The sequence below is a fragment of the Capra hircus genome, chromosome 8, assembly GCF_001704415.2.
Source record: "Capra hircus breed San Clemente chromosome 8, ASM170441v1, whole genome shotgun sequence".
NCBI lineage: Eukaryota > Metazoa > Chordata > Mammalia > Artiodactyla > Bovidae > Capra > Capra hircus.
In genome coordinates this window covers 23,823,015-23,836,524 of record NC_030815.1, presented here as the reverse complement: position 1 = coordinate 23,836,524, position 13,510 = coordinate 23,823,015, and the positions used below count along the sequence as shown (strand labels likewise).

The following is a 13,510-nucleotide window of genomic DNA, read 5'->3' as shown; positions in this document are numbered from 1 at the left end:
GTGAACCAATAGTTTTCAACTATAGTATTTTTGTTTTTAAAAAGAGAAAGAACTATTCATTTCTTAACTTCAAATTCTCCGATTTCTTCTTTTCTTGGCTTTTTTGGTGTGTGCGCATTGGAGACAGGAGCTAGGGGCAGGGCTATGTGATGGTTTTCTTTCAGATATTACAGCATTTCCGTTCAAGACTAAACTAAGGTTCCTACGCAGGGTCAGCTGAACTGCTGCTCCTGAGTGGCCAGCCGAAAGCAGCATGGCACAGCATCCAGCACTAACAATTCAAACGCTCGTCACGGCTTTTCCTGTTCCACGCTCCAGGAATATCTGCCTGTTTCTTCCTCAGCTTAGCCTTTGCTCAACTTAGGCAGGAGAAGTATCTGAACTTTGGACTCAGTGAAAAGTGTGCCTCTATATTTTTCCCTCCTTACTGAACAGGTCAACAGGTAACCTAGAAGAAAGGGACAAACGAAGGCAGGAAGATCTATGCCACAGATGCTTTTTTGGTGCCTATTTTCAAGTCTTTAACTGTCCTTCAAACAACATATGTGATTTTCAGAAGATGTTAAACGATAAATTAACCATGAAGTATGCTGAGTGACATAAATAACTTTTCTACTATCATGACCATACTTTCCAATTGATTTCATAACTTGGACATTCTAGTTATCATGTATATATCTGTTCTGCTTTCATGATTTACTTCTCCAGACTTTTGATGAGGGGCAGGGGGGTGGGAGTCAAAGAAATGGAAAGGGAAAAGCACTAAATATGACATAAAATTGACCTCAGTTCTGAGAAACAACCAAATAGATGAGGCTGCCTGCTTGATCTTACATTCATTTAAATATATCACGTTTTATCAGTGCTGGTGAAAAACAGCAGCATGCTTTGATCTCTTGAGGCAGACATTTACAGGATGATATATATTGAAAAATTACATAAAGGCACTCTAGTCCCAAAACAAATATCCAAAAATTAAATGAAGCTGTCCAGTAACAGCAACTAAAATAATTTTCTATGTATTATTTCCTTTGAGTTATTTTAAAAATAAGCAGCCAGCTATTCCTCTCTGGGCACTGTTAAGATGAGTTTGCCACAAAAGCCACTTATATTTTTAGAAGCCAAAGTCTTGACAAATCAGTTCCGAGGAACATAATTTGTCACACGTTGAAGAATGCCTGAAAACACAGACCTTGGTTAAAGAGGCTTCCGTATCTTTTTGTAACCTTTCCAAATGTAAGTATGTGGGAAGAATACTCATAAATTTAAGCCGAAACATTTAGAACATCTCCAATTTAGAACACATTAAAATGCGGTCTTTGAAGGAAATGAAAATGGCTTTAAACATATGAAAAGATGCTCATCATCACTTGTAAGAGAAATGTGAATTAAAAATGAAATATCATTTTTCACTCGTCATATTGAGGGGAAAAATGTTTAATGAATCACTGGATGGCGAAATAGGCACTCTTACACATTGTTGATGCAAGCATAGAGTAGTATAACATCCTTGGCAGGCAATTTGTAACTGTCTATCAAAATCTAAATTCCACTTTGCCTTGGAGCCATGATTTTACTCCCAGGAATTTATCCTACAGATACACTCATCCATGTGCACAAACAATGACAGAAAAGGTTATTCACTACAGCATCGTTGGTGGCCTGGAGGAAGACTCATTATATGTCATTTTGTATTGGATGTGTATTTACCTACTAAAAAAAATTAAAATTTGAGGGGAAGAGAATGTGATCTGTACTGTTTAGAAATTCAAAGTGTTCTGAACTCCCCTACAAAAGGAAATACTAAACCATCCTACACAAGATTCATTCCAGAACCCTGAGATCAAATGCTATGTTCAGATGGCTTGACACGGCTGCATTAGTGAAAGCTCCTTATCATAAGATCCCATTGGCCCTTTAGTAACCAAAACCCTTTGTTGGGAGTCCACTGTGGGTCTGATTTCTACTTCACAATAAGTAGTGCTTCAAAAAATTCCAATTTATTCCTTGCAAAAACATATCAGATATAAATGAGACTGTCACTCTGAGAAACAGGACTGCATTAGGCTGCAGACTTAACACAGACTGAAAGCATGTTCCCCATGTCTTCTCCAGCAAACCCTGCCAAATGGGCGTCTGAAACGTCCTATTGAAACAGGTGGTGTCTGAACAGAATTGGATTTCTGCCTATAGAAACCCTAGTTTTAACAACTGCTGTGGTTAGTTTTAATTTTCAGTCCTCAGAATTAACTGCTTGCCAGCGATTCAGAAATAGACTGAACAACATGTTTAGACCTTGCTCTGTTTAATTGAGGAAAGAAAGAAAGGGGAAAAAAAAAAAAGCCCACCAACACCCTACCACCATCCCATAAAAAACAACAGAACCAAAGCAGACCACTTGATTTCTAGGCCAAAAAAAAAGGGAGCAGCTGTAAAACAAACTCAACTCTCTTAAGATGATTGCCCCTTTTGTGCCTTCTTCATAGAAGCACAAGATGTGCATACATACTCGCTGAACACACTACTTAGGAAATCTAAGGGTTTTGAGAAACTTTTAATCTTCTGGAAATTTAGAATTAAGAACAATGATCATTTTTCTAATGAAAGTGGACATCTTAAAAAATGATATTGCCAACAGACCTCTGTTTCAATTTATACAAGTAAAATACAAACAGCCAGAATGTAAATTCCTTGAAGAAAGATACAAAGGGCTAATTCCCTTTAAACCCAATGGGTTGTGCACACTTGCTGGTGATAAAACACATATTCTTGTGAATAAAGCTAGCGTAGCTTACACTAAATAACGAACTTTTTCCCTGTACCTTTAAGTGCTTGATATAAAAATGGATAAAGCTCTAATTTTCTAGGCCAGCAATCAAAGGAAAAGGAATCCAGGGACTGGTTATCGACCACTGAGCCGCACAACATGGTTACCCATTCTCAATGAAGGAAACACTGTCTTGACCACTATACAGATGATGAACTGAGATTCAAAAACATGTAATAATTTTCCAAGGGTCATTCAGCTAAAAGATGACAGAGATGAGGTTTTAATTTAAATCTGCCTGATTTCAAAATATCTCCAATTGTCCCATACTTCCTCCCAGAAGAAAATTCAGAGAGATAAGTTAATAAAATGACAAGTTTCAGTTATATGACAAACATTGTATCATTGCTTTGCCAACACCCACATAAAAACTCGTCCTCTCTCAGTCAAAAGTGATGGATGTCAAATCCTTCTGCGTTTTTCAGTGTGACTGAACTTCAGCTAGTAAGAAGGTGATCAAGCAAACAGAGAGAAACCCATCCATCGCGATCGTAACTCCTTAAAAAAAAATCCTGACATTGTAAAGAGCATATTTGAAAATCCTTCCACATGGATTCATCAGTTCATGGAAAAAAAAAAAAACAAAAAGCATCTCAGTGAAAGTGAGAGTTGCTTCCCAGTGGGGTGCATTTGATCCTTTTGCTTATAACTCAAGTATAAATAGATGACATCAAGTCTGGCCCTCAGAAGTTTACAGTTCACTGTGCTCTACCCTCTCCTACCAACCAAAGAAGAAAATAAGATCTCAAAATGAAGGCAATCTCCTTCCAGAAGTTTTTAGATTATTATTGTCCATTTTTAACCTCTGGCCTGGTTTAGTTACTAAGTTGTGTCTGATTCTTGCAGCCGCATGGACTGTAGCCTGCCAGGCTCCTCTGTCCATGGGAATTCCTAGGCAAGTATACTGGAATAGGTTGCCATTTCCTTTTCCGGGGGACCTTCCTGATCCAGGGATCGACCCTGTATCTCCTGCATTGCTGACAAATTGTCTACCAACTTAGCCACAAGGGAAGCCCCTTTCTGACCCCTATCTTCTGTCTTTTTCTTACACAGGCCCCAGAGAGGCTAGCTCGTAAACCAAATCTACAATTTCCCTATAAGCGCCAATGACATCTCTCATTTAGAGAAAAATACCTGCATGTAAATAAAATCATTTTGTATTTCTGTATTCTCTGAAAGTGATGCTTAAATCCAAAGATGTCCTTTCCACACATTTTTTTTCTCTTTTCTTTGAAAGCAACGATTCCTTAATTTTAGATAGCTGTTAAAGAGAAGAACACAGACAGTGTAAGTTTCTTCCAAGGGGGAAGCACACCAAGATTTCTTTGACACTATTTAGAAAGGAATAACAACTCTTTTTTAAGAAAAAAAAAAAAAGAGTAAAAAGAAGAAAATCTCACTGACCCCCTCCCACCAAAAAAAAAAAGTTGTCATATAGCTTACAGGTTTATAGATTATGAAAATCTGCCATTTTTCAAGATTCTTCTGGCAAAATGTTCTTTGGAATCATTTTCTTCTGAAAGCTGAAAAGCATTTTCTAAGGTGTTGCCAGCTCTAAAAACAACCTTTCTGATCCCTTGAAAAGCCAAGTTCTACTTTTAATAGTGCTGTGTACTTTTGTTTTCAAAGGGAAAAGTGAAAGGAAGGAAGTACAGCCAAATGGTAGGTTTACTCTACTCATGCCTCAAGCTATATATGATTTCACATAGTACATATGAGGAAGGGATTGATTTTTTTTCCTTTAAAAACAACGTATACCTCCATGGTACATATGCAATACTTAAATATGAGGAAAAACAGCACCCCCTTTCACCCCAGGCTCCAGTTAACAAAAACATTTATACAAAGAGACAGTCATGAGCATAAGATTTTCTAATAGACATCAAAAGCAAAAGCAACAAAAGCAAAAACAAACAAGTAGACCTACATCAAACTAAAAAGCTTCTGCCCAGCAGAGGAAACCATCAAAAAAAATGAAAAGAAATGGGAGAAAATACTTGCAAATCATATATCTGATAAGAGATTAATATCCGATATACATAAAGAACTCATACAACTCAATGGCAAAAAAAAAAAAAAACCAACAACCAAACAGTATGATTTTTAAATGTCAGAGAATCCAAATAGATGTTTTTCCAAAGAAAAGATACATAGGACCAACAGGTACATGAAACGTTACTTGACATCACTAATCATCAGAAAAATTCAAATCAAAATAAGCTATTACCTCATACCAGTAACAACGGCTCTCATCAAGAAGACAAGAGCTGGTAAGTGTTGATAAGAATGTGGAGAAAAGGGAACCCTTGTGTACTGCTGTCAAGTGCAGTCACTATGGAAAACAATATGAACCTTCCTCAAAAAATGAAAAATAGAACTACATATGATCCAGCAATCATACTTCTGGGTCTATACCCATTAAAACAGGATACTGAAGATATAATATATCTGTTCTCCCATGTTCACTGTAGCATTTTTCACAATAGCTAAGATATGAAAATAACCAAAGTGTCCATCAACAGATGAATGGACAAAGACGATGTGGAGATTTGTGTATGTGCACGCGTGTACACAACAGAATATTATTCAGCCATGGTAAGGAAGGACATCCTCCCATTTATAACAACATGGATGAACCCTGAGGACATTAGGCTAAGTGAAATGAGCCAGACAAACTGTACGATATCGCTTATACGTACAATCTGAAAAAAGTTAAACTCATAAAAACAGAGGCCAGGATGGTACTTACCAAGGGCTGGGAGAGGGGAGGTGCGAGAGAAGGGAAGGTATGGATCAAAGAGCACAACTTCTAGTTATAAGATGAATAAGTTCTAGGGATCTGATGTGCAGCATGATGATTTTAGTTAATAACTAAACTACATATGTGAAATTTGCTAAGAGTAAGTCAAATGATAGAGAAATGGTAATTACCTGATGTGCTGCAGGTGTTAGCTAATGCCATGGTGATAATGATTCTGCAATACACAAGTGTATCAAATCAACACGCTAGAACCTCAAGTTATACTCCATGAAGCTGGAGAAAGATCTCCAATCAAATCAAAACGGCTCATAAAACAGCTGACACCATGACAGACTGCATTAATAGTAAAGAGTTGGGCACTACTTAGCAACTAAACAACAATAATGATAAAAATTAAAATGTCAGGTGAACAAAATACAAGGTATACAAAAATCTCAGTAAGACAGTTAAATAGTTCAGATTCTCTCATTTCCATCAAAGACTATTTTAACCCTCCCATGTGAAATGGTAGAATCCATGAGATTACTGGTATTTCAAATGAATTTTTAAATGTTAATTTTACTACAATATTTACTCAAGTCAGTCACTTAAAGAACTTATGTCGAATAATGGGTGTGCTTGAGAACTTCACATTTTAGAGTTGTCAAGATACAATGTAAATCTAATGGGGGAAAACAGGCAGGCTTCGAATAGCACTTAAAGAAATACAAAGAAGGGAAGTTAGAAGTCGAGGAGGATAATTCTGAGATAAAAGCTGAGTGGAGAGAAAGACAGAAATCAATGAGAGACCTTATCAGGGTGCAGTGCTACACTCTGCCGCATTATCACTGACCTGTAACCTCTTCTCCAGCTCGCAAACAACCCTTGAGTACTCCAGGACTAAGTGGATGTTTTAAAAAGTTCTTGTGTCATATTTACTTTTTCCGACGACCCTTATCAGAAGCCTGATGTACTCAAGCTCCATAATTCACACACTCCAATTACCTACCTAACTACATACCCGAGAGGAACAACCAGAAGCGTAAAATGCCACCGTCTTAAAAAGAAAAATAATGGGAATGATTAGGATTGAAAATGGACAGGCTCATTTTTAAGGGCATAGTCACAGATAAGTAGCATCAACACTGTGCTCTAGATAACTAAAAAGAATCAAATAGGGTTTGTTTAAAAAACATTCCTGAATAAATATATAATAAATCCCTAACTTTAAAATAAGTTGTATGACAAAAGCCCATTTCTTTACTGAGATGCATTTCCCCATGAAGTACTATAAATCGTTATTCATTTGCAAAGCTGGCCCATCAATATCTATTTAACCCATAATCTACTGACATGCAGTACAGTGTGGAATGAAATGTGGTAGAAGGTCTTGTAGAATTTCAGATGAATGTTGGCCTGTATAAAATCCAATTCTTTCCTACAAAGCTCTCAGGTAGAGTTTATCAGTGAAAGGAGGCATCTTGAGAAGTTACCATCTACATACCCTTCATATAATAAGCTCATGAACGCAAAACTTCAAAAACATTTCAGTAAAACTAAAGGAAGGAAATCCTAAAGAATGCACTGGGAAAAAAAAAAAGGAAAAAAATATATAATAAGAAAAGAAAACAACACGCCACAAAATGTCATGGGATCTGAACTGCCTACATAATATGACACAAGGAGTTCAGCTAAAGTAGAAGCTGATGGTCCCAGTAGCGCTCAATGTTAAGTAGATTTCGACCCATCAATAATGTTTGTCTGTAAGCAGCTGACTTCGCTGCAAGCAAACATTCCATGTTTATGAGAAATTCCACTTAAAAGTCTTTCCCTATCCTAGCCAATTCACATGGGCAAAAGCTTACCATGCTAATGATCATTATCTTAAAAAGAAAAATCCATCTATTACCTACACACAATTCAAACAAACAAAAATATGCTTTTAAATGAAAAATACGTAATTTGAATAAGCACATCTTTTCTATTAATTTTGACCTTAAAATTTGGACAATATAGTTTTTAATGTAACTTTCAATACACCAAAATAAAATTAAGGCACTGTTCTCAACTGAAAATAGTTTGGGTTTGGATTGTTGTTGAAATAAATCTGAACTGTGTAGACTACACGTGCATGCTAATTCGCTTCAATAGTGTCTGACTCTTTGTGACCCTATGGACTGTAGCCCACCAGACTCCTCTGTCCATGGGATTCTCCAGGCAGCACTAGAGTAGACTGCCATGCCCTCCTCCAGGGGATCTTTCTGACCCAGATACCAAACCAGAGTCTCTTGCATTGTCTCCTGCACTGCAGGTGGATTCTTTATCGCCGAGCTAGCAGGGAAGCCCAAATAAGACTATAAGGCTGTTCTAACCAACAATGTAATTTCAGACTCATACCTACTTAAAATACTGTTTGCTTACCTCTTCTTTTCAAACCATGAGTACACAGTGAGGTCATTAAGGTGCTTCATTTCTTTTACCTCTCTCAAAACACTATCATACTTCTTGACACACTGCTGCTGCTGCTGCTAAGTCGCTTCAGTCATGGCCGACTCTGTGTGACCCCATAGACGGCAGCCCACCAGGCTCCCCCGTCCCTGGGATTCTCCAGGCAAGAACACTGGAGTGGGTTGCCATTTCCTTTTCCAATGCATGAAAGTGAAAAGTGAACGTGAAGTCACTCAGTCATGTCTGACTCTTAGCGACCCCATGGACTGTAGGCTACCAGGCTCCTCCACCCATGGGATTTTCCAGGCAAGAGTACTGGAGTGGGTTGCCATTGACTTCTCCCTTGACACATTAGGAACTAGCTTTTTATGGGAAGGCTCTTCACAAGAAGACAATATCACTTACCCCTCCTGCCTTCAGCAACTTTCTTCTGAACTCCTCTGTGGGATTGTTGAAAGTCAGTTTTTCACAGCGGAGGTGATTCACTGGTGGATGGCCTTCAAGATGCAGGAATAAGTCATAATCAAAGCGAACTTTCTTAGGTTCTTCCTAAAAGTTAAAAAAATAAATAAGAACACAGAGAGTTAGGCATAAATAGAGATTTAGAAAGCAAAAGTTTACTCCTGATAAGGATCAGAAAAGACCCAGAGGTCTAACAGCCATAGTGTCAAAGAAGTACCAGGGGAAAAAGATCATCATGGAACTATCTACAAAGCAAAATGGAAACATCCGAAAAATTAATTTTTCTTCGAGGAAAACTGAAAAGAATAAATTCATCATCTTTCTTGCAATCTCTCAAGAGGTATAGCACCACTAACACAGTCACTCAACTGGAATCCTAAGACATCCCTGAAGCCACTCTTCCTCCCCTGACTCTATCACCCTACACCCATCATCAAGAGCTGCCATTTTCTCTTTTAAAATACCTCCTGAAAAAGCCCTCTAACCCATACCTGGCATGCTCTTACACATTGCCCAAACTACTATAAAATCCTTCCTCTAACAAGTCTTCCTACTTTAGGATAGATTATCAATTCCTTCTTCATTCAAGCCTCCAAATTATCCATATGAAACAAAAACCTAGCCATTTTCACTCCTTGATTAAAATTTCACAAGTTCCCAGTGCCATCAGAATAACAATCTGAGCTCACCTATATGCCACTTAGGAGAAGACAATGGCACCCCACTCCAGTACTCTTGCCTGGAAAGTCTCATGGACGGAGGAGCCTGGTGGGCTGCAGTCCATGAGGTCACTAAGAGTCGGACACAACTGAGCGACTTCACTTTGGCTTTTCACTTTCACACATTGGAGAAGGAAATGGCAACGCACTCCAGTATTCTTCCCTGGAGAATCCCAGGGACGGGGGAACCTGGTGGGCTGCCGTCCACCAGGGTGGGGTCGCACACAGTCGGACATGACTGAAGCAACTTAGCAGCAGCAGCACATGCCACTTAGGATTTTCAACATCTACTCTTGGTTCCAAGTCTCACCATAGCCTTTCCACCCATCTGATGGTCTAACCACATGCTGTAGTTGGTTGCTCCCAGATTTTATTCATTCTGTTAACTCTGGGTTTCACTCTTGCGTTACATTTCTATGGTCATTATCTACCTCCATTTCTCCACCTTCTGCTTTACATGGGTAACTTCTACTCATCTCTCTCTCTTCAGGTTTTATTGGGAAGGCTTCCTTGAACTCCGATCCTAACCGCCTCTCCTCTGTTCTGTGTGCCTCTCTCTCTGATCCTTGCCACATCTTAGAGTAACTCTCTTCTTACTAACTCCCTTTACTCTGCTGGATCATAAGATCTTTGAAAGTAGGAATAATGGCTGGGTCATCACTGTACCCTCAACAACTAGCTTAGTGCCCTGTGCATCATAAAAATGCAATAATGCCTGTGAAATGGATGAACATGTGCATTTTCCTGGAGGACAAAACAGCACTGTATCCAAGAGAACACAATAATTATAATTCCATGAAACTCAAGGTTCTACTCTCCAGCCAGTACTTTAGCTAGCTAAACATCTAAACCTTTCTACTGTCAGATTCTCAGGCATCCACAGGGAAATGAATACTCAGCATAATAATAACAATAATATGTTCTTTAACATTTATCTCATTTAATTCTCATAGCTCTCCTTAGGGTCAGTTGTCAGCTCTGTTTCACAGATGAGGAAATTAAAGCACTTAGAATTTATTACTTTATATAAAAGTCCTTGTGTATTATAGATATTAACCATCTCTGTGAAATGTTACATTTTTTCCATTTGTCATTAGTTTCGCCATTTTACTTTTTTAATAACAGCTATTTATGTTTTTTTAATAATAGCTTTATTGAGAAATAATTCACATATCATAAAATTTATCCATTAGGAGTGTAATACTTACAGGGTTTTAGTACATTCACAGAGTTATGAAATTATCATTCTAATTTCAGATTTTCATCATTCCAGAAAGATATCTCAAACTCATTGGTAGTCATTACCCATTCCTCCAGATCCTGCATCCCCTGGCATCACTAATCTATTTCTGTTTCTATGGAGTTGCTTATTCCAGATATTTTGCATAAATACATGAACATACATAAAATGTGTACACAATATGTGATCTTTTGTGACCAGCTTCTCACACTCAGCATGATGTTTTTGAGGTTCATCCATGTTATAGCATCTGTCAGTTGCTTTTTACACATCATATGGGTATTCTTGGTTTTGGTTATCCACTTGTTGGTAAACAGAAATGTGGGTTGTTTCCATTTCTGGCCATTATGAACAATGCTGCTGAATTTCTCCTGGGTATACACCTAGGAGTGCAATTTCTGGGTCATAAGGTAACTCTATGCTGTACATTATTTAGGAACGACCTTACTGTTTTCCAGGGTGACTGCACCATTTTAAAATCTCACCAGCAACATGAGGAATTTGTGTGTTTTTTTAAATACAGTATTTTCTAAAATTACACAGTCAAATAAACACTGTTTTTCTTTTTCAAAAAGAGTTTGTTATATTACTCACGTGTAATATAACAAAGTGATTTGAACCCAGTTCTTTTGACTAAAAAGTCTTAGCAACTGAAACTGTCAGAATGTAGGCATTACCTACTACATATTCATGGGTCTCACCTCTTCATTCAAACTTACCTAAATCATAGTCTCCACTCATTCACTCACCATCTCTCACTTCTATTACGCGTCTGGCAGAAAACTTGCTGCTTCTTTCTTTCATCAGAATGCCATTCTTTCTCAGGGTGCCCTTTTCCTCACACTTACTGGCATTCCTTCTTAGTTTTCATCACAAGCTTCTGCGTTTCCTTTCTCATTGACTCTTAAATGCCCTTTATCTTTTTGAAAAGTTCCCCAGGGAGACAACACCCACTTACAGGAAGTTAGTTCCTCCCACATGACCCTGACTTCCCTGTCTTTACCTCCAGCCCAGCACCTGACTCCATTTGTGTGTGTTCCAGTCTAGCCACACTCCACTGGGATAAAGCACAGCAACAGCAAGGTCAGGCACTATCCTAAACTGAAGTTATCTTCATGTGTCCTTTCCCCTATACTCTATACGATGGCAAACAGAAATCTGACCACTTACCAAGGCTAACATTCACAAAAACCATCCCTAACACTTCCTTCTCCCTTACTCATCACAATCAAACTGTTCCTGAGATCTATTCAGTATTCCTCCTTCAGTTCAGTTCACTCACTCAGTCATGTCTGACTCTTTGCGACCCCATGAACCACAGCACACCAGGCCTCCCTGTCCATCAACTCTCGGAGTTCACTCAAACTCACGTCCATCGAGTCGGTGATGCCATCCAGCCATCTCATCCTCTGTCGTTCCCTTATCTTCCTGCCCCCAATCCCTCCCAGCATCAGAGTCTTTTCCAACGAGTCAACTCTTCGCCTGAGGTGGCCAAAGTACTGGAGTTTCAGCTTTAGTATCAGTCCTTCCAATGAACACCCAGAACTGATCTCCTTTAGAATGGACTGGTTGGATCTCCTTGCAGTCCAAGGGACTCTCAAGAGTCTTCTCCAACACCACAGTTCATAAGCATCAATTCTTTGGCACTCAGCTTTCTTCACAGTCCAACTCTCACATCCATACATGACCACTGGAAAAACCATAGCCTTGACTAGATGGACCTTTGTTGGCAAAGTAATGTCTCTGCTTTTGAACATGCTATCTAGGTTGGTCATAACTTTCCTTCTATGGAGTAAAGGTCTTTTAATTTCATGGCTGCAGTCACCATCTGCAGTGATTTTGAAGCCCCCAAAAATATAGTCTGACACTGTTTCCACTGTTTCCCCATCTATTTGCCATGAAGTGATGGGACCAGATGCCATGATCTTCGTTTTCTGAATGTTGAGCTTTAAGCCGACTTTTTCGCTCTCCTCTTTCACTTTCATCAAGAGGCTTTTTAGTTCCTCTTCACTTTCTGCCATAAGGGTGGTGTCATCTGTATATCTGAGGTTATTGAGAGTTCTCCCGGCAATCTTTATTCCAGCTTGTGTTTCTTCCAGTCCAGCGTTTCTCATGATGTACTCTGCATATAAGTTAAATAAGCAGGGTGACAATATACAGCCATGAGGTACTCCTTTTCCTATTTGGAACCAGTCTGTTGTTCCATGCCCAGTTCTAACTGTTGCTTCCTGACCTGCATATAGGTTTCTCAAGAGGCAGGTCAGGTGGTCTGGTATTCCCATCTCTTTCAGAATCTTCCACAGTTTATTGTGATCCACACAGTTAAAGGCTTTGGCATAGTCAATAAAGCAGAAGCAGATGTTTTTCTGGAACTCTCTTCCTTTTTCCATGATCCAGTGGATGTTGGCAATTTGATCTCTGGTTCTAAAACCAGGAATAAAAGTATTCCTCCTTCAGTTCAGTTGCTCAGTCGTGTCCGACTCTTTGCGACCCCATGAATCGCAGCACGCCAGGCCTCCCTGTCCATCACCAACTCCCGGAGTTCACTCAGACTCATATCCATCGAGTCAGTGATGCCATCCAGCCATCTCATCCTCTGTCGTCCCCTTCTCCTCCTGCCCCCAGTCCCTCCCAGCATCAGAGTCTTTTCCAACGAGTCAACTCTTCGCCTGAGGTGGCCAAAGTACTGGAGTTCCAGCTTCAGCATCATTCCCTCCAAAGAAGGAGCTCTCAAATCTATGCCCTGTGCTCTAGTCACCCTAACCACTGCCTTAGCTTGGACCTTGATCATTCCTCATCTGGTTGCCTCTGTTTTTAAACTTACCCCTTTCTACCACCCACAATGACAAGACAGTGATCTTTCTAACACAAAAAGTAAGATTACTTCTTCCCATTGACATAAAAGCCTTTAATGGCTCATCATTTTCTACAGGATAAAATCCCACTTCCTGGTAATAACCATTACAGTCTTTTAATACCTTTCCTGCATTTCCTTTGTGCTCTTACTATGCTCTGTCCTTTCACAAAGGTGAAGCACTTGCTGTTCCCCAGCGTTTCCTATCTCAGTCAATTTG

General features: G+C 39.1%; 1 protein-coding gene across 2 annotated transcripts in view; it reads right to left on the bottom strand.

The window, feature by feature from the left end:
* Positions 1 to 13,510, bottom strand: part of MLLT3 (MLLT3, super elongation complex subunit) — a 277,289-nt gene that overhangs the window by 102,393 nt on the left and 161,386 nt on the right. For both annotated transcript variants that reach the window (XM_018051913.1, XM_018051912.1), the window contains one exon: positions 8,421 to 8,564. In XM_018051913.1, the coding sequence (XP_017907402.1) occupies positions 8,421 to 8,564 (144 nt within the window). The remainder of the gene's footprint in view (positions 1 to 8,420; positions 8,565 to 13,510) is intronic.